Here is a 22,976-nt window from a genome sequence, read left to right on the forward strand (position 1 = left end):
CTCTACTCTTCAACAGCGCTGTTCAGGTAACGGTAGCCCCCATTGAGTGTCTAATCGAGTACGTTTGTACTCATAGTTGATACTTAAGTATCAGTGGGTCTCTGTTTGTTGTTACCTTTCTCTGACACTTCAAATACAGGTATGAGTATTGTAAAACCTCAAGTTTCTTTTATTTGCAGTGTTTCCCATGGAGGCAGAGGCCAGTTAACATTCTGACAGACAGGCTAGCAGAGCTCCTGTATGATTCTCCTGCAGTTGTGCTGTTCGTAGGTTGGTTGAACTAGTTGTAATTTCGCTCTACATACTACAAGCATTATTCGATGGTAAAAAGGATAAGAGCTATTTGATAAGCCACCACTTTTGAATCAATAAACAATTAATATAAATACCTAGTTCAGCACCTTGGTGTTCGGTTGCTAAGTTGAATTCATAACCTAATTTCCAAAAAAAGTATCTATAAAAAAGTACCTTGCAGGTTTACCTCAACCTTTGTTATCGTAAAGGCAAGTTGTTGTTTCATCTATTTAGTAAATATCTAATTCTACGAGGGTAGTCTGTAAATTAAGTTCTCCATCAAGCTCTCACGGCCAAACGAGGCAACGCTGTGTTTTTTTTACTTCATTGCTACAATTCTAGTCACTTTCCATTGCTATGTGACTATTAGCTTTGACTATGGTGAGAACTAGACATTCCATCTTCATGTTAAAGTTATCACTAGTTTTTAAAGTAAAATATATATTATTATTATTATAGGATATTACCACCCACATAAAACTCAAATTTGAACATTTTTAAACAACACTTCCTTTACATGGAGAGAAAATATATTTCTTTTTATAGGAAGAGAAAGTAAAAATCTGTGATTGGCTCATTACACTGAAGCTGGTCCATATAGATGGTATATGTCTACTTCAGTATACAAAAGTCAATGCAATTCCGACACACCATTTTTACACCACATAGTAGCCAAAAATGGAGTGTCGGAAAATTTACGCTTCTGCTAAGGATAGATCTCCTTCTGTGATTAGGTTTGTTTGAGTAGGGATTTAATCCCTTTTGAAATGTTGCCAGTTACATATGTGTATGCAGGAAAGTGTTTTGAATAAAGAAATGTGCATAAGTGGCTTATGGAGTTCACAGAAGGCTTATGTACACATTTGAGCAATGAGGTCGGTAGGACTTCCATTGCGACAGTGCCTAAAGCTGAACAAATTTTACTTGCTGATCAGTGCGTTAAAGAATATCAGGGTTTACCAGTGTCCTGGATAGTTTTACAGAGCTGTCCCTATTAGTTAGACAAATTACTCGTTCAGTCACAACGAGATCAACATTAAAACCAAGATCCCTCTATTCTCAATCAAGACTGATGAAAGACCTCAGGCGGCATACACCATGCAAAACCTGGCAAACAATGGGCAAATGCTTAAGATCACCTCCAACTCCAAACTCCTTCTTTCCTTGTCGCTCGTTCTATGTCTATACTCTTTGACTTATCTCAATTTGATTCCATCCAAAGTGATGGACTTGAATAGTTGCCTTAGACCACCGAAATCTAATCACAGAAGGCGATTCCTACCCTGCAGGAGCTTAGATATTTCTTCACATCGTTTCTGACTGCTATCACATGACTAATTGTCACGTAGGGGTGGAAATTGGCTAGAGTTGCATTTGATAAAGTAAAGAACCCAGTGTCGGTCTCAGATTTGAACTAGCTTACTTGACTGCTATAGGAGCTCGATAGAGAACTTATTTTATGGATACTCCTCGCGCTGGTACATAAAAGAATAAGAGGTATTACATCAAAAACACTTCTAAAGCACTTCAGTGAAATCTTAAATTAATGCTTTTACTGAAGGTTGGGATTAAAAAATGTTATTTGTTTAAAGTACCTTACATAAAATCTAAATTATAACTTAGTGCGTATGGTTTTGTTAGGAGGTATATGGAAAAGTTATTTATTAAAGGCCAACCTCAATGATTGCACAGAATCAGTTTTATTGACCATCTCTGCAGTATTAACCTAATCCAGTCCCATCCTGTCTGAATGTTTTTTAAGTGCTCGTCTCAATTAAGATGCAAAGGTTACCAGATTACAACTGAGAAACGTTTCTATGCTTTTGGATCTAGTTTTCATTTGTCATTGTGAGTTCACATCTATTTGTAGTGATTTTGAGCAACATCATGACCTAAGAAAGTTGCCAAATATATCAACTCAAATGATTGTCTTAGTTGAGAAATAAAAATAATATTTTTCCAACGCAAAAATTAGAAACTAAATGTAAAATTTAGTTAAGTAGTTTTTAACAAAATTATTAATAGATCCAACCTTACATACAGTACTTTTAATTTTTTTTACTAGAGGTAATGGTTATGGCACTCTTTTTCAAAAACAACCCCTTTAACAACTCTTTATCCTATTATCTTAGTTATAATATTTCATAGTATTAGAAAATTAAAATAAACAATCTTGAAGTGAAAAAAAGGCTGTGTTTACTGGGGGGTCCCGGCCCAATTGCTGGCTGGTGGGGTGGAAGAGGATTTAGGTTTGTTGGTGCCAAGAGAAAGATTCCCCATGAGGAAAAGGGGGAGGGGGTACAATCATCTCTTGGGCTTATAGCAAATGCCTACTTAAAAAACACTGGCTCTTTCAGATGGAGACGAAGATGAAGACTTAGAATTCGGAGAAGCTGTTTTGCTACCAGTTGCAGAGTGGATTGCTTCTCGATCTCTTCATCTCGACTACGAATTACTCTTCTTTGTTGCTGTTGAGGTTTGTAAGAAGAAGTATAAAATTAAACGTTAAATAGACGTTCCATCTTGCATAAGAAAGAATGTTTATGGATTTTATTGATTGCCTATCATACAGCCTATAAATATTTTGTAGAATTGTAAGTAATTTATTTGTACATTTCTATCAAATGCTATTCACCCTCCTTTGCGAACAAAGATATCCACAAAGGTACATGGAAAATGCTAGGCAGGAATTGTGTGAACCAGATAGATCATGTTCTGGTGAGCAAGCGACATGCAACTTGTATTTACTCGTATTTACAATCATGGATGTGAGAGCCTGTAAGGAGACCTAATTGTGGCTCTGATCACTTTCTGGTTAAAGCTTTTGTGAAGGAGAAAATCTCTTTTGTAGCAAATGATCCCGGAGTGAAAAAGAAAAGGTGGAATTGTGATCTGCTCAATGACAATGTCAGAGAGTGAGATTACCAGCAGGCTATAAATGAAAATTTGATATTACAAGATGCAATTAATGGAAATATAGAAGCATGGAAATCGATCAAGAAAGTAATACACAAAGCTGCTGAGAGTACTATAGGTAAAAAAATATTACAAAGAAATGCAGAATGGTTCGACAATGAGTGTATGGATGCAATCATGCGGAAGAATTAAAAGAGACAAAGAATGTTGCAAAGGCCAACAAGACAGACTACTGATGAATATAAAAAAAAAACCGAAGAACAGCCAATATAATACTACTTTGAAAGAAAAAGAAACAATACATCAAGGCCCAGGTAAAGGAAATTCAGCATTTAGATGACCAAAATGAAACAAGGAAATTTTATACTGCGAATACTGCGAACTGCGATCAAACGTATGACTAAAGGTTTTCAGCCACGAGTCAACGCTTGCAAAGACAAGGATTGAAATTTTATAGAGGAAGCATCCACAGTACTTGACAGATGGGCTGAACACTTTAGAGAACTTTTAAATGGAAACAATACCGGAGAAGACCGAGTGCTAGACTGGCAGCCAAAATATCAAACCGCTGACTCGTGGGTTGAAGAGACCTCTTTAGAAGAGGTCGAGGTATGTAGGTATTAAGAAGCAGAAGAACCACAGAGCGCCAGGTGAGGATGAGATTAATGCTGAACTTTGGAAGCATGGAGGTCATGAATTGGCGTTCTGTTTACACAGACTTATATTAATGATATGGAGAGAGGAATCTCTTCCCAGCAACTGGAACAATGGAGTAAATACTCCTGTATACAAAAGGGTGACAAACTAGTATGCAGCGACTATCGTGGTATCACTTTGTTGGATGTAGCGTACAATATATCCTTTGCTACTTTCGTCATGCGACTTAGCCCCTTCACAGAGAATGTACTCGGGGAGTGCCAATGTGGGTTCTGGCCAGGAAGAGGAACTATTGATCAAATATTTAACATGCTTGTTTTTTTTATGGCTATGGAATGGACTTATGAATACAGATTTGATTTGCACATGTTGTTCATTGACTTTAAACAGGCATTTGTCAGTATAGACAGGAGAAAACTATTTGATGCCCTCGAACGTTATGGGAAGCTGGTGCGGCTCACAAAAGTTACACTAGAACACACTTATAGTTTAGTAGCTGTAGGTGGAAAACAAAGTAAAACATTCAGGATTTCAAGAGGTGTCAGGCAGGGTGATGCACTATCAGCTATGCTTTTTAATTTGGCCTTGCATAGTGCTATGTGTAGACTAGACCTGAGAGGATCATCAATCCTAGGATGATTCAAGCGCATGCCTATGCTGATTACTTACCTAGTGCGTGTTGCTAGACACCCTGAAGACCTATAAGAAATGTTTTGGACTATTGAAGAGGAGGCTAATCGTATGGGTCTGGAAATAAATGAGCAAAATACACACTACATGAAAATTTCTGACCTGGAAGCCAGAAGGAGAATCCATAACTTGGATGTTGTTTTTTTAGGCATGAGCCCGGAATCGTTTTTCACATTAATTCAGGCTAAACCTAGGGGTTGCAGCATTATCACTTAGATAAAATCCATTGATGAGTTGGCAGGATTTGAATCCAGGACCGCAGGGGCTCCTCTGTAACTTGGATGTAGGCAACTATTGTTTTAAGGATGTGGATGGGTTTGGTTACCTTGGGGCAGAGGCTGAATTGCAAAAACACTGTTGTGCAAGAAATCACAAACCAAATCATGGCTGGTAGAGCATATGATGCTAGCCTTGGGATCTTCAAATCCAAGCTGATGCACTACAAGACAAAGATGAAGCTGTAAAAGATTCTCATTAGGCCTGTTGTTACGTACGGTGCAGAAACCTGGTCCCTTTCCGAAGTGAACACAAACGCATTGAGAGTGTTCGAAAGGAAAATAATAAGAAGAATACATGGAGCGGTGAAGAAAGGGAATAGATGGAGGATATTGAAGAGTGTAGAAGTAAATGACATTTTGCAAGGGGAGGATATTGTGTGTTTCATCAAAGCAATAAGGATCGGTTGGTTCCATGTGGAGAGAATGTCTCATGGAAGGCAGCCCAAAGAACTATTGTGCCAGAACCTTAAAGGGACTAGGAGAAGGGGTAGGCCGAGAAGAAGATGGCTTGATGAAGTAGAGGATGACCTGAGGACGTTGAGAGTGAGGAATTGGAGAGAGATGGCGCAAGATTGAGGCGATTGGAGGCAAATTGTAGCGGAAGCCAAAGGCCACCAAGGCCTGTAGAGCTGCGGAAGTAAGTATGTGTCATCATCATGACGCAGAGGTATGCTCCAGGGAAAGGATAGTACCTCTGGAACAATGTCAAGCATAAAACCACCCAGTACCTGTTATTATTTGGAGGATCCAGTGCATTACTTAACACTCAGTTCTACAACAGATATTTATTTCTTAATCTATTGGTTAAATCTTTTCACTACTCCTTGTTTGTTTGATGGTTGGCCAAATCACAACATTATGTTGGTTGTGGTCCCAAGTGTAGTGTGCCGGTCAAAAGAAAGAGGATATTGATCATCCTGTATGAAAATAGTACTGGTAGTTTCATTCTTCAACTTGCATTTTTGTATAAAAATGTATTATTTGTTGTAGAACGAGGCCAGCGAAAGTCTGCGTTCCTTCACAAAGCTTGAAGATGCGTCCCCTCTTGTGACAGCAATAGACTTCCCCCTTAATAGATTCAGTGTTATGGAATATGGTGCTGAAATCACTGAAGACTCTGTCAAGACATTCGTTTCAAACTTTATAAGCAATAAACTTCCATTTAGACCAATCAGTATGAGTGAGAGTACACCTAGTGCATAGGCAAATGATTGCAATAAATAAATAATTTAGAGAATAAATTTATAGGTCGATGCTAGTCAAAAATGTTAAATCTTTAATACTGCCGTACTAAGCACAAAGGGGGTATCTGCACCTGAGCTGATTTTGAGAAAAAGAGGTTCCAAGTCTAAACCTCTTAATTTCGGTAACCATGGGCCTAGGATCAATATTGCCATATTTACTGAATTTGTAATTTTTTCCTTTGTCTAAAAGTACTACATTTATTTCAAAATGCTTATTTAACACATTTTTATGGCAGATACGGCTAATTGGAACAACTAACTAATCCTAAAATACTAAGTTATATAGCCGTATGTACAACTTACTAAGCTGATTAAGTAGTATCTGCGGCAGTTACGGCTAAATTACATTAGTAGCACACATTTACAACTAGGAATGCTTAGTAATGTATGTAGAACTATCTACTCATAAAATTATAATTTGCCAAGTCTTAATCATAATACTAAAATTAAAAGTGTCTAGATAATTTGACCTAATCATTAGAATTATTTCAGGAACAATTAATAGCCTAGGAATAGTAAAACAGCTGATAAAAATCAGAATTTATTTACAGATAATAGTAAACATTTTTGCACAAAAAACTTCTATTAGGCTAAATTATTCTGCAAACAAGGAAAGTTCCCTCTTAAAAACACTTATTATAAAGCTTAGAAGTAAAAAACAGTCATAAATCAAATCAACTTATTAACAAATTGATGACCGGCTTAAAAATGAAACAAATGTAATTAATACCGGTAATTGTCATGGTTTTTCATTGCACTAAAAAAAACCTCAAAAGCAAATATTGTCTGTATTAATTATCAGATTTATCTGAGATCACTGGGATATTTTCCCAAAATGAGAAACGGCTTTGCGGAACAATACCCTCAATTTATTTACAGATAATAATAAACATTTGTGCACAAAAAACTTCTATTAGGCTAAATTATTCTGCAAACAAGGAAAGTTCCCTCTTAAAAACACTTATTATAAAGCTTAGAAGTAAAAAACAGTCATAAATCAAATCAACTTATTAACAAATTGATGACCGGCTGAAAAATGAAACAAATGTAATTAATACCGGTAATTGTCATGGTTTTTAAAAAACCTCAAAAGCAAATATTGTCTGTATTAATTATCAGATTTATCTGAGATCACTGGGATATTTTCCCAAAATGAGAAACGGCTTAGCGGAACAATACCCTTTTTGGAATGTAATAGATTCTTCAATATTGCATTTTTTCACTTTTTAGTCATAAAGTTATGTACTTAAAACTTATATTTAAGAGACTGATCGTAACCTGTGTTAGCTTTATTGTTGGATAAAGACTAACTAATGTGTTTAAATTTTATCATATTTGTTTATTGTTCTATTTTTGTTGAACAGATTGTAAATTAAATAAAATGTAAAAAAAAAAAAAAAAAAAAAAAAAAAAACTCACGGTTACCAAAAAACTAACAACAACAAAGTTTTTAGGTTAATCAGTAACTTAAAGATGTAGCGTATTCAAAAGGCTTTTTTATAAAATAATAAAAGTGGACTGTATATGGGTTATTAATTTAATTTTGACAACAGAAAATAATTATGGACTTTTGGTTTAATTTTTAACACTGAATTACCACTTTGACGTTATTAAGGTCTTGAAAGAAGATCTGGTCGAATGTTGTCTAGTCCAGAAGATATGTTTAAAGAATGTCCAAATGTTCTCACAGTACACAGAATTTAGAGTCAAATTAAAAAGGGTTTATTAAATGCACACAAAAGGAAAAGGTAAATGAAACAAGTCAAAATAAAAGGAGAGAGAAATGAACGATGTTACACAAAGAAACGATATTACAAGAGAGAAAAATTTCACTTTTTTAACCAGAATGTTTACATTTTCAAATTTGTATTATTGTATTGTTGTTGACATGTGGGGATCATTTGAATATGCTCTCTCTCTCTCACACATATGGTCAGCTGGCCTTTTAAATACTGAACAAAAGCTACCTAACTAACAAACAATTCTTGCAAACATGTGAGAATGTTGCCAACATACTAAAGCAAAAAGGTGGCAACTGCTACTTTACTAAGATATAAAAGTGGTATGTACGTATTAATAAGGGAATAAGTCGTATCTACAGCAGATGCGACTTTTATTGCTTAGTGAATGTCACTTACAGCTAAAATAACCTAGTAAAACATGTCATTCGTGCAGATACGACTAACTAAAAAATACTTTTTTAAAGGAAATTATTTGTTGTTACGGCTAAAATACCTTAGTAGGTAACTGATAGGTAAAATCAAGCTCAAAATCAAGTAGATATCAATATCTCAATATAGCCAAAAATTGCAGATACCCCCTTTGTGCTTAGCACGGCAGTATAGTCTCATAGTAAAGAATTTCTTCCATAGAGTATATTTTGGCCTTAGAAAATGAATATTAAAGATAATAGTTTTGTATATAAATAACTCTGATCTCATATGAAATATTTTCATACAATCATGTACTGAATGTAAAATATTAATAGAATCCTGGTTTGTGATATAACATATTATTTAAGAGATAAACTTATGATTATCTTGAAATGCATTATGTACTGTGTTGTTTTGTTTTTGTTGAAAGTTTGAATGTTGTATCGTGGTTTTCAAGTCTGGAAGGGATATTGTTCAAACACAGCAAACATAAGTGAAATCACCATGTGTTTAAAACTAAACTATAGCTTAGTTCAGCATAAATATCTCTTTGTATTTTTTTTTTACTGTCAATACTATACCCAGTACTTCAGAGTTTTATGACAGTAGAAATACCACGATGATGATCTTTCAAAATGTAATACAGTAAAACCTATCACAAGCTTGAAGAATAGTCCTGCTCTTCAGCACTTAATTGAGAATAGATCATTTAGGAGCTTATAACATAAACCTTATCATGACCTGAAATCTTTTACATGGCAAATCCCTTTTAATCCACTCCAAAATCCCAGCTTTCATGGGTGTTGACTTTAGAAATTACTATATCGGGGGGAATATTCCTTATGAATGGAAGGGGGTGGATGGAAAGGAGTTTGAACACTTTGTCAAGATCAGCTTTTTATCAATAATGCATCCTAATAGATACTGAATCTTTTACAATTTATCTCTTTAATCATAGCAAACCTGTTTAATTCCATTCCTCATTCAAATTTTTGTGAAGAATGAGGAACATCACAAACAATCTCTGAATGGTCTCTTAAGTTTCTAGAGCTACAGTTTTCCCCTGACGGTGATTGGTTTACCTTCTAGGAGTCTTTCTAGTGTCAGACCAGACTCCTGTTACCGACTATCGGGAGTGTGTTTATTGAACCAAAGGACATGCAGGCAAAGGAAACTTCTCAAACACTTTTGCCCTGAGATGGGTATGTGTAAACTGGAGGTGCAGAATGTCAGAAAATGAATGACATATAGTATTTAATTGCACTTTGATGGTTCTTCCTTGTGAATCTCCAAAGAAACAACAATCAATGCTGAGCTTGGATGGATTAGCTCCTCGGATTTAACTTTGTAATGGGAAGATCTGGGGGGGGGGGATCTTCTTTTTATTTGATTTTTAACTTCATCTTTAGACAAGTTTAGGAAAGTCAATTGTATTGGCGGTTCTTTTTAAAATTCAAGTTATGCCTGGTAGGTGACTGGAAATGCCATAAGATATATGTATAGTTCATACTACACATAGCTTTTGTTATTATAGATAAGTAATAACCTGCAGAACAAAACTTACATAGCTTACATCCATCCTTCAGCATCACAAAGATACATGAGCCATTTCCATGCTTACTAAACATAGGATGTAAACATTTTGAAGAGAAAAGTGATGTAAACAACAAAGTTAAATTTGGTTTAACCTAATAAAATATTGTAGTTTTTTTTATTTAAACTTATTGTTTTTTTTATACCTGTTACAAACAAATTATTTGCTAACCATCGGTTTTAGTGCCAAATGATCCTGATTAGTAGTTGATTATGTAACGTGTTGACAAAGCTGGATTGCAGAGAAAGTTAATGGTCGGTAAAAGAGTGAAATGAGAGGAAAATAACTTGAAGGAAAAGAACTATAATTAATAGTTCAAGGGAAAATAACTAAATTAATGGGTAAGGTAGTTGTGAATCTGCAATTTGTTGGGAACTTGAGGTCGCGGGGTGATACAACATGTCTAGCAAGGGATCAATGAGAATACTTAAAATAGAATTAAAAAGCACACATAAAACTAAAATGACTTGAGTTGAGCTGTGAGTTGACTTGAGCTTTGACTTGACTTGAATTATTAAATGTGGAGAGGAAGGTGGCGTTGTCGTCTTTGGCAGCATCATGGCATTGAGAGTCCTAGAACGTGTGCTTCTTTCTTGCAAAATGTTGAGAACGTAACGCACCCAAGTTCATGGACACAGAATAAGCTTACTAAAAGACGGGAGTCATGGATGTTACTAAAATGAACGTAATATCTAGAGGATGATACATGGACTTGCACACACTGTCTTGAGGTTTGAAGAGTCAATTTTGTTAGAACACTGTAACACAATTTGGTTTATTCACACAAAAAGGGGAGTTTTTATTGTAAATACTGTTAAACTATAAAATATTGAAAGAGGTATAGAGGATCTTTAGCCTTAAAATTGAAGTAGAGAGAATGGGAAATAATGTCTCGAGAAAATGTTTATGAAAAGAGTAACGAGTAGTTAACACCACAAGAGATGGACGCCAACCACAGATTAGGCAGGACGCCATTGACGGGGGGTCACTTTGATATACAATTTTGCTTAGATGGTTCTAGCAATTTGTCTGCCAATCAGAAGTGCGACTGGCATGCTGCCAGGTGTGTTATGGGTAGTACACTGGGGACCCAATATTCTATGTTTTTTTTTTTTAAGTAAATGCAATTTAAAAACGTTTATATTCTTGCCATTTTTCCTCTAAAGCTTCTCGTTGAGGAGTTACAGCTAAGAAAAAATTACTTGGGGGGTACATTCTGCGTCATGTAGCTCCTTAACGAGTAAGTTTAGGGAACAAAAATCAACGGGTAAATAAGACCCGTTGCAATTAAAATTGCTATTAAAATTGCATTTAAATTCTAAAAAGACCAACATACATACATAAAAAGTAATGATTCCATTGTTTCAAAAACGGCCACCATTTTCCAAAATGGCAGCAAATTTGAAAATAGGAAAACTTTGTATTTTTTTGAATTGTATTTGTTTTCTAAAAGAACCATAAAATATAGGGTCTTCCGTAAGAAAAATCAAAGTTGGCGGTCATATTAAAAAAAAGGCGGCTAAAATTATTTTTTAAACTTAACCAATATTTTTTAAATAAAAAATCCAAGCGGTTACAACTAGACATTTTTTATATTTCTTATAACTTGTGAATAAAACAGCTGGCACAATTATATTAACCACCCTGTATAAAAGTGAACCTAAAGGAAGACATTTTGCTGAATAAAACTCAAAATACTAGGATTGTTTACTATTTAGTTACAAAATCTTAGAACTAAAGTCTTAGAGTTGAGCAAAATAGGGTCATTCGCCTTATTCAAGTTAATTTAAGAGATTGATTTATTTTGGAAGACATTTTTTAACTAGTTTTGAGTTGAATATATATAAAATTGCAGAATGTCCATTTCACACATTTTTAATCTACCTTATTGACTGGAGTAATTAACTAGGGTTGCTTTCAGAGAGGTGAAAGCCAGTTGAGCGGAACAAACGTGATTTGATATTTGTATAAGTAACTAAATGCAAAAAGGTCAATAGATTTATTTACTAATGCTGGTTTTAAAGATTAAAATTATAATAATTCAAATTTACCTCTTCGAGAAGTGTAAGGTAGTTTTGACCAGGAAAATATTACAGTAGTTGGAATCTGATATTAACATCCAAAAAGGGCATTAAAGTATATAAAAGAGAAAGGAAATTTTATCAACATTTGAAATGACTGAATTGTTACCAAATAACTGTTTCACAAAATGCAGATTCCATTTTCAGCCGAGCCATTAAAATGAGGATTTGCCGAACAATTATTAATATTACAGAATAGTATATAATGATATACAACTTTTCACATTCCATAAATTATATGTTAGTTTTGCTATGGTCAAAGATCCAAAACCAAATGTTCTCTTTTCTTTTGGTCAATATGTAATAATTTGCTAGAATCATTGACTTTATATAAAGTCAAAGCTAGAATACTGTAGATGGTTTGTTAAGTTAAGACCATATGCAAGCATTTTTGAAATCGTTTCCCCGTTTAACCTTAACCAACTATTCCATTTCAAAAGATAAAAATTATATGGTGCAACACAAATAAACAACCCGATCACCTACCTATAACCTACACTTTACCTTCCTAATCTAACCTTACTTCAAAACACTTAATGTAGTCACGAATACTCATAAACCCCGACCTACCTCCCCACCTGCCTAAATTAGATCAGTGTTCAATCTGCGTTTTATCAATAAGTGTAATAACTTACTGTACCGTCGATGTAATTCAACTTAATATAACCTATGAGTTATTATCGGATTAAATACCGATTTCGATGCGGTTCGATATATCGCTTATTAAATCCTGATTTCTAACATTGGCTGTTTCTAATCAGCTGGCAACACAAATAGGTTCCCAAGAAAGTAGTCACCGGTCCGTATCCCTCCGCTCCTTGTTTATGCTCCGCGCATTGAGAAAGTAGTTCCGTAAAATTTCTCGTATTTCAGTGAATTCCGCGCCTTAAAAAATGTTTTAACGGCATTTTCTTGTTTATTAAAATTATAGGAATGGTTTAAAAACGTTTAAAAGAAAAGTATAGAAAGTTCAGAAATACCTTGTGATTCTCTTGTTTACATTTTTCTTGTAAACAAAAAAACTGTCATAGCTACTTTAGTCCCATAAGCCTAATGTTAAAAATTTGAAATTTTAAGTTCGTTTTAAATTGCATTAGCATTATCTAATTGAAATTTGTTTGTTTACAAACCATCTCATTATTAGTCTAAGTAGTCTTGTTAAGTTTGGCTGAAATGTGTTCAGCCGTTATTGAGTGATGGTGTTATATTGTTTGCATTGAAGTTGATCCCAAAGAGCTTCGCTCGCTTCGCTCGCTCCGCTCAATGAACGATAATTAATTATGTTTGATGGCTCTAATGGTTTAATATCAAGGTACTAGGGTTTTTACGGTTCTAAAGTTGATTTCTGGCCAAATGGGAATCTAAGGGCCGATTTCAAATGTGCAGAGTTACCATTTTGTTTGGAAGCATTTACAGTTACTCTGAGTCTTGTTTGAAAATAAATATTGGATTCCTAACTTAAAATCACAAGCCTGGGGCTTGTATTTCCATATTTTGCTACGATGACGTCTGAAACTGTAATATTTTCACTACAAATTGGATTTTGTTAAGCAGAAAGCTGTTGATTAAATATACTCTGTGTGACTCTGTGTATTAAATAAGTAGTACATAGTGTATTAAAATATTATCCACACAAAAATACCTTATATCACGATCTATCATGTAAAATAACACCGACAGGGCTACTTAAAAAATATGGCAGTGGTACACAACACTAGTATATTTGAAAAAAATATGCTATAAACTGGATGCAAACTGTTATGTTTTCAAAGAGTTCACCTGATATTGATGAAAAAACAGTTAAAATCTGAAGTTATAATTTAATGAGTGCTTCACTAGTTGTTGTATTTTAGGCTGAAATTCAATCCTGAAGCTATATCTAATGGTCAACACATTTCATACGATCACTCTTGTTTCATTGATTAACTGTCATGGACACTGTGGATTATTGTGTATTGTCCTGCTTATCATTCTAATGGCTTTAAGCTCATACAGTGTTAGTGAATTGTCATGTTGGACTTATCGGCTTGTTTAATACTTTTTTTACTAACCTAATTACTTTTTGTAAATGTAAAATGTATCATTAATGTTTATGCTGGGTTGAGACACGAACTAACCACATCAATGATATAAACAATAAAAAAAAAAACAATAAAACTTAATTTGTAGATCCTCATCAACCATTAGCACAATGATATGTGTAAAATGTAGTTGATTTTGAATGTCCTCTAAAGTCTTAACAGCTGCTGTAGCAGTTGCTGGCCTTTGAGCTCCTTGTTGGTATGAGGGTACAGACAAAAACCATTTGGAGCCAGATCAGGGCTGTAGGGTGGGTGTAGCACAGTTTCAATTCCTTTTTTGGCAAGAAATTGAAGCAAAGTTTTGGCAACATGGGGGCGAGCATTGTCATGATGCAGTTTCCAGCGTCTGACAAGGTCTGGCCGCTTTTTTGGAATGCGGTCTTGGATTAGTTGTTTTAATACTAAAGTTTAGTGCTCCCCATTAGTTGGGTGACCCATATGTTGAATGGGTATACAACATACCACGATAATCAAAGAACGTAATACCCTTTCAACTCACATGATTCCCATCCATTTGTAAATCAGAAATCAGAAATTTTTTACTGCCGTAATTTGCAAGGTACATAAAAAAAACCTGTAAAAAAAATGTCACCTGAAACAGGTTCTTTCACTCGTTTTATCCATACCAAAAACCTTTTTTCCAAGTCGCTGTAAGTATCCGTAGCACTTTTCCTCAGTTGTACACAAAACTTTTTTGCACATCTTTGCTAACACAAATCAGCCATAGTAAACCTTAGAGGCAAAAATTTGCAACTGTGTATTAATTTGTTTGTAATGACAACAATATGTAAGCTATAATGTTAGCAGGTGATTTGGTTGTTGCTAATACTTCAATGTTTCATACCAACTTGAGAAAAACTAATTAATGTACTTCCTCTGTCTACATGTTCACTACTGTCAGTCTTTATTGAACACCCTTCGTATATACAGTACTGACTGTCAGGAAAGAGAAATGGGCATAGGCCCTGTTGTATTCACTGTTATCACAGCCGTTAATGTACAGTATAGTAAACATTTGGCCTGCAAAATATTCATATACTTAAACAAGAATTTTATACCAGCTGCATAGAACACCTAAGGCACAGTATTAGTATATCTTGGTTGTTGAGGTCCCAAGATGATCTAGTGACATTGCTGTTATATAATATGTCCATATAGTTTGTATTACTAGTTCCCAGCAATATGCAGTGCTTCTCTATATCTACATATTAAAAGTAGGTGATAAACCCAGAGATGCCCTTAAGTACCAAGCTTACCAAGGGCTCCCTCCTGGTAGAAGTTTTTTGTCAAGCACATCCGTAAACCTTGTGGAATGAGTAATATTTTTATTTATTTTTGGTACAGATTGTAGTAGTATGTGTTTGGTTGACATATGAATTTGGTATTGCTTTTTATTGCTTGGGTTTGCTTAAGGAGTGAACTAGGCCTGGTTTACATTTTTCCTCTTCGATTGTTTTCTCCGTAAGACCAATAAGATTTTAGGAAAAATCTTAACTGATTGTAGTTAAGGTATAGGATAGGAGATATTATGAGATATCATAAATTTATATTCCTATATGTTTTGCAATAGTTTGTTCAAATACCTAAGGTGGTCGGAGATGGGGTCTCCATATTAGCGTACCAAGGATGTGTATACCGTAATCAGCAAGGGATTGAAAAGGACTTTTGTGACACCATCTCGCTGATCCTCACATCTACGCCAGCCCAGAACTGCCATCGTGAGTGATGAGGTCAACACCGTTACCAAACGTCTGTTTTGACACACACACCATCTTGTAGGCTGTAATCTCTGGGCTCAGTAGATCCTCAGGTCAACCTCAACTCCATCCATGCCAGACTCTCCCAACTCATCTGCTTTATTAAAAACCATGAGATCGATATCCTGAACTTTTACGAGACCAAATTCTTCCACAATACTCATGCCTCTATTCCTGGCTTCACCCTGCTTCGACGGGATCAACTCACTAATTCCAGTAGTCTTGCCTTGCTTTTTGATTAATGTTACTATCCTTTCCATTCCCCATAGCCCTGACTTAGATGTCCATCCCTCCCGACTCCCTGGTGACCCTTCCTTCCTTCTCATGGCCGATATCCATATCTTCCGCTAACTACCAATCACACTTCTGACCCTCTACGCCAATCCCCTATCTCTGAATTGTAGACCTACTGGCTCATGTTGCTGCTTCCCACCCAAGAATGGTCAGTGGTCATAGCAGCCTACCTGAATTGCCACCATCAGGCGCTAAGGACCGCATACCTCGGCCCCGGGTAGGCTACTACTTCAGTTCCTACTAGAGTAATAAATAGTCCACCACTACCCCACCCACCAAATAACTCATGCAGGCCAACTGCCAACATCCCCTAACAAACTCCTTTCCTCAGCCTGATTTCCCAGAAAGTTCCCAAAATGTTTTCTAACAATGACATAGGCAGGACAACATTCTACAAATGCTCCTCCTGTTTTAAGTAAAAAGAAAACGTGACGATCATTGAGTAACCTGAAACTAAAACATTATTACACATAGATTTATTATATTGACCGTGGAACAATGGTTGCTCTTATCTAAACAAACACTCACGGAAGGACGAGCCCTGAGGAACGCCTCTCACCTTTACAACCTTTTTTTAAACATACATTTTGAATGTGGGTTCGTCACAGAGGCCGTCAGTTTCAGCATAGATTTCCATCGGTAGTTGAGAAATAAAAGGATATGAGTAATACTTCAGACAAAGAAAAAATAGAGTTAACGATAAAAAAAGATTTAAAAATAGAGAATTGACGAGATTTTGTCACAGTGGTCGTGCTTACATAATACTTAGAGTGGATTGCGGGGCTATGGACGGATTAATTATCCAAGGAATAACTTGAGGTGACATTTAGCAGAACCTTGGCGGTTGGGGCGGCTCGGTGGCGGGTCTGACGCTGGCAGAACTAACGGCGGCATTGTTATCTACTGACACGCTCACTCCCTATCACGGCCACCGGCGTAGTGCAATCGTGTCGTAAACAGACGCAATGTTCACATACCATCTCCGACTCCAACTGTCGCACGCAAATATTATTCTGGACCCTAACACGGGGATGAGAAAAGCACACATTATTTCAAATTGGTGGATGTGTTTTTTTTTTTTTTTTTTTTTTTTTTTTTTAGTTAACTTACGTGGTGATAATGTTCTACGTCTGGTTTTATTTTATTTGGTTGATACACTTTGTTTTGGTTTTATTAGAAAGCATAACTATGGATGTAAACAGGTGTGAAGAATAGTATTCACATATTAATTATCAAGAGAACTGTAGAATTGTTCCCCTTGACATATTGTCGTCAGCTGAGACTTAAACTATACCCGTTACTTCGGAGGAAATTTGGAAATTAACCTTGCCCAGTCAATATAAATAGCTTGAGCATACAAGATCATTGATAAGACGCCTAATTTCAAGGATCAGAGGAGAGTTTCAATTTGGGCACCATGGTTCGTATCATTACAAACTTCCGGGCACGTACAATCTTCTTTTGCACAAATATTGTAATTTGTCTTCATACCAGTTTTGTAACGTGAATAAGTAGCCTACAAATGGCATATCTTGGTTCTGGTCGAACAAGAGAGTAACATATTTATGAAGTCTTCAGATTTGAATAGACCGGGTGGTTTTTCTTTATCATGAACCCACGATCTTGTATAACCACTTAGGGTACTCGTTTGTGATACCAACTACACCAGGGTTTCTGTTATATCCATCACACCAGGTGAGGTTAAGGATAGGTTAGGTTAACTGTATGTTAAAAAATAAATTTAATTTCATTAAAAATGTTTGTTTAGCTTAACCAAGCCTAGCCGGGGTGGTCGGTATGGCAGAAGAGTACCCTCATAGTTTGCTTGATAATAGAGAACACATTTTTGACTTTAAGACCTGACCTGACCTTAGCCGGTCATCAGAAGAAGTTTTAACTAAATTTACAAACTACTTACGTTAACTGATGAGCAGGGAATTACTGTTCCGTCCTCTACGTTGCTTGAAAAGCATATACAGTATAGAGTATAATTAATATAAAGACGTGATTTATAATTTTCAAACGACGATCAATAAGTTGTCTGCTCTTCAATATGGCAAAAATTCAGATTATAGTGAGCTTTGTTATCCATGCACGATTTTGCCATTTCAAAGGAGACCACATTTTTACTTGATTGCACGCAATAAAGTGGTGTTATACTCGCAACAGCATACGGATCTACCAACTCTCAAGTTCTATGTTAAGGTCAACTATTTTTGTTTTTGGAGCCACCAATTTGATTACGTATCTTTTCAATCACCTAGTAGTAGCATAACTATTTGAGAAATTCTGTATACGAAGATACTGTAGACTATGTAACTGTTTAGACGATTGTAAATTTTTATAAAGATCGATTCAACTCCTTTGAAAGAGTAGTTGAACGAGTTTTCGTCCGGATTAGATCCTTCACAGTTGTGTGGACAATAGGGTAATCAGCATCACACAACTCCCAGAAGGCGCTGACACGTGTACTCAAGGTTTCAACATGAGCGGATTTCAAACAGCGATAATTGAAGTATTCTGAGACGGGTGAGTTGTCACGCGCGCGAGACCCATGCTTCCGCCCAGGAAGTTGCGAGCATGTCCATGCTTCTGTCCACCGTCCACCCGTTGTCCATCAGAATCTATATCTGCAGTGATGTAACTGTGACACTTTCCTCAGCCTCCCTCCAGCTCCAACCTCTCACGCACGCCTTTCTAGCCTTTCATGTTGATAAAAGCAGACCTCATTGTGAATTAGCTTCTTTATAGTTGCTCCATCTCCATTGGATATTATCCTGGAGAAAACTGCTTGATCACGTATTACAGAGAAGCTATTATGGGTGATATGAATTGTAACTTTATACGCATTTGGTGGACTATGCATGATTTGGATTAACTTGTTTAATGTAGCATTTACTTTTAAATTCTGAAATAGACATCTCATCTTTATAAATCAACTGTGGGTAATTCTGCACAAAATAGCATAGTTAAATGAGCCTTTCAGAGGAAGTGCCATAGTTTAAAAATTATATTTTCTACATCAGTCTTTGTGACTGTTGTAGCTGATGTGAGGTAAAATATGCCATAGTCTACAATAAGCCGTCACTGCAGCTTTATTTTGGTTAAACATTTGGCGTATTCAAGTAAAATATCAGCGCTCTTTGTCATTGGCTGTATCCAACTTCCTTCATTTTTATTCTAAACTGATAACATCTCAATAATGGAATGTCTAATTTTTTTCCAAAGCCAAACGTTGTATTATTTTTAAATAAATGTATATCGACTGTTTTTAGTTTCATACTGCTATCATAATGTGTGTGTATGTATGTTAGCCAATACATAGCCCCTATATAGTTTGATTCACGCGTATAACAATTTGATTAGTTATTCTTCTCTGCTTCTTTAGCATTGTTTTTCTATATGCAGTGTGAACAACTTAACTGTGCCACCATTGGTATCTCAGAAACTATTAGATTGAGAGAGAACATTAAATGGGGAACTTCAACTAGTTTTTAATGACATAAAAAATATGAATTCCAATGTTTAAAAAATGGCCACAATTTTCCAATATGGTGACTAACTTTAAAATTTCTTATGAAACACCCTGTTTTTTAAGATTGTTTAAGTTTCTAGATGCAATTTTAAGACTTATTACTCTTGGCATTTTCTCTCTAACCCTACTCATTTAGGAGCTACATCGTGTTAAACTTTGAAAAAAGCTAATCACATAATGATTATAACCACACTGCAAGCTAATTTTTCAAAGTTAAACACGCTGTAGCTTCTAAACGAGTAGGTTTAGAGAGAAAATGCCAAGAGTAAAAAAGTATTAAAATTGTATCTAAAATCTCAAACAATCATAAAATACAGGGTGTTCCATAAGAAAATTTAAATTTTGCCACCATATTAGAAACTGGTGGCTATTTTTGAAACATTGGAATTCATATTTTTTATAATTAAAAACTAGTTGAAGTTCCCCATTTCATGTTCTCAAAAAACTAAATCATTTTTGTTTTAAGAACTCTGTTGATTGGGGTTTAGGTGAAATGATATTTGAGGAAAGATACATTAAATTTAAGATGATTTCAAAAGTTAAATTCACGCAAATGGATTCTGATTTTTGACCTATATTATCTCCCCAATCGTAATTACTTATAGTATATATATATATATCTTCGCAGTTGTAATCCTAATTATTTTTGCACGCGTTCCATTCCAACTCAAAGCCTGAATCACGCAACGAAGATGAGATAAGGCGTTCTGTTCTGCCGCCGTATCATATTGTCTCTGTCTCCAAGGACTCGTGCCATTGTCTTTAGACAATAAAACGTCTTCCTCTGACCTTCATCTGTTACAAAACAGAAAATTAACTAAATTAAAGTAAAACTATTAAACTCCCAACTTTAGAAAAACTGCGTGTTTTCCTCGTAGCCTGCTTTTGCATTGTTTCATGTGATCAAAAGTGTAGGACTTATCTCAGCATTTTCTGAGTATAGTCCAGACATTATTTGAAAGAGGAGAAGTATACTTATGATTTACAGTAAAGCTATAACAATTTATAATATTTAAAAACTAAAACACCTTTTTCGTTGAAAATTTAACTCACTACACAAAGTACAATCTACCCTACATCACCCAAAGTTTATACACTAGTTAAGTTAAAAAATAAACCATTATCCTCATACATGGATTATAGCATCCAGCAAATCACATTTCTAAGTCACTATAGACATAAAAACTGTTTATAAAATCTCTTTAGACTTTTGAACACCTTTTGAGGAAAATCTGAAGGATTAGGGAAATCTGTTGAAAAAATAATTTCTTAAACAGGAAGGAGACTATTTACTTGAAAGTTTTTAATTGAAAGTATCCAATTCTGAACTTTTTAAAGAAACTGGAGTACCTCCTCTATAACCATAGCAATATGTGCCTTGAACGCCAAGTAAAAAATATCAGGGGAACTCTCATATTGCCTCATATATTGCTTACATATACTGTATACTCTCATATTGGCAATGCAAAGAGAGTAGTTTATTTGTGACTATATATTTTCAATTTATGTTTATCAAAATCGCAATATCATGTATTATGGTACTTAAAACATTTTTAGAGTTTAAGAGAGATTGAAGTTTAGGTAATACAATTCTAAATTCGATTTACTTTTGAATTTAAAAAATATTTTACTAAGAAATATTATGAATATTCCAAAATTCCTTGCCCTGTCATATTACTGATTTGTATCTTTTTGGGAGACTAACCCGAAAATAAAACAATTAAAAACAAATAAAACTATCATATTTTTAGGGAGGGATTTATTTTACATAGACATTTCGTTGAAAGTAAGAGTACAGTTTAAGATGGACTCCGAATCTACCTTAAACCTCTTTCATGAATGCTTTATGTCGTCATGGGTAAAAAAAAAACATAAACACAGAGAGACATAAAAAAGTCATTAGGTAGAGTTTAGACATAAGCTTTTAAGGCATTAGTCATTCACTGTCACCATAAACGTTGGTCCCTTCAATGTTTTATGAATGTACTCTTTGCTAAACATTTTATAACTGGCACACTCGGTAAGAATTAAACCAACATTTTCGAAACCCGGAAATCTTATCAACCCTTTGAATCACATCAGAAGGACATACAATCTGTCTTGTACCAACTGACTAGCATCAACAGATGCTCCAAGTCGCCTCGTACCAGCGACAGCGACCCAGTGCCTGGTAGTCGGAAGGTCGTCCATGATAAGGTTATAACATTAGTAGTAGTTTGCAAGTGGGGGTGTTCGCTTGAGTGGTGCTCAGTCTTTCGTCTGCGTGCGGTGATGGGTGACCGAGTGGTTCTACTACTTTTGCTGAGGCTGCTATCGCCGCTGCTGCTGCTGATCCTAGTGCCTTCTACAGCTGCTACTGGGACGCTGCTCCAACTGCCGGGGCTTGGTATGTTCAAACAGCTGAAAAACAATCAAATCTTCAATTTTTTCCAAAATATATTTTTTCAAACAGTTTTTGAACCTGTTAATTTAAAATTTGGGTTCTAACTGGCTAAACATACGGAAATGTCAACGTTTGAATGGCCTAATAATAAAAGTCAATACTGAAAATTTAACAAATAAAATTAATTTCATAAACACCGGTAACTAATTTACAGGCGTGTTAAGATATAAATGAACTTAATAAGAAGTATCTGCTATTTTAAGTATTGAAAATATCTTGTAAAACCTTCAAAGACACCGAATTGACTTGCAACAAGTTATTTACAAATAGTTGCATATTAGTTTGCAACAATATCTGATTAAGTAATGTTTTGCTGTGATATAGAATATATTTACCAAACAGCTATGGTTTTCACAGTATTTTGTCTTATGAATGGAAATTGGCTTGTAAAATGTGCTAGTGTTCTTTTAGATTGTATATTTATACAAAGAGAAGTAACTTATACTGTATTCTGTGTGACAAATTAGGGTTTGTTTATGGGAAGATAGATAGTATATTAATTACAAGTTAAGGAGGAAATATTATTGACTGTGTTTTTCACGTAACTTTCATTTATTTAGTAGAGCGTATATTACTACCAATAATATATACTATTTATAATTTCTATTTCAACAAAATTCACGATATTGAAGCTGTTGACAATAACAGTCATAACATTGTAATCAGATCAAAATACAACTAAGAACATAATGAATAATCAAATCTAAATGCAAATTAAAATCAATATTATTCAAACTTCTAGTTGCTTAGCTAAACCAATATTTAATAAAATTCAACTATTTGTTATGATTCAGAGCGTTTGTGTTTATATTAACGCTTAAAACAGAACAGGTTTGTATTTATTCCAATTTACAGTAAATTGAGACCCATCAACCGATTTTAAGTTTGTCATCTTCCAAATCCTATTTAAATACATTTTAAGAGTGTTAAGGATGTTTAGTTGACATTTAAAATTATTA

The 22,976-nt window shown here is 35.0% G+C and overlaps 2 protein-coding genes across 2 annotated transcripts in view; both read left to right on the plus strand.

Annotated features, from left to right (window-relative positions):
• LOC128998760 (nucleoredoxin-like) overlaps positions 1-6,073 on the plus strand; it is a 37,993-nt gene extending 31,920 nt beyond the window's left edge. Inside the window, exons 6-8 of the mRNA XM_054425098.1 lie at positions 180-270; positions 2,652-2,770; positions 5,826-6,073. Of these exons, the coding sequence (XP_054281073.1) occupies positions 180-270; positions 2,652-2,770; positions 5,826-6,038 (423 nt within the window). The 3' untranslated portion in view covers positions 6,039-6,073. The remainder of the gene's footprint in view (positions 1-179; positions 271-2,651; positions 2,771-5,825) is intronic.
• Positions 6,074-21,845: 15,772 nt separating this feature from the next.
• Positions 21,846-22,976, plus strand: part of LOC128999046 (nucleoredoxin-like) — a 59,519-nt gene continuing 58,388 nt past the window's right edge. Inside the window, exon 1 of the mRNA XM_054425403.1 lies at positions 21,846-21,960. Coding sequence (XP_054281378.1) covers positions 21,846-21,960 — 115 coding nt within the window. The remainder of the gene's footprint in view (positions 21,961-22,976) is intronic.

Source organism: Macrosteles quadrilineatus, unplaced genomic scaffold (assembly GCF_028750875.1).
Source record: "Macrosteles quadrilineatus isolate MER2022 unplaced genomic scaffold, UCM_ALF_1.0 Scaffold_7__1_contigs__length_78375512, whole genome shotgun sequence".
In the NCBI taxonomy this organism is placed as follows: Eukaryota; Metazoa; Arthropoda; class Insecta; order Hemiptera; family Cicadellidae; genus Macrosteles; species Macrosteles quadrilineatus.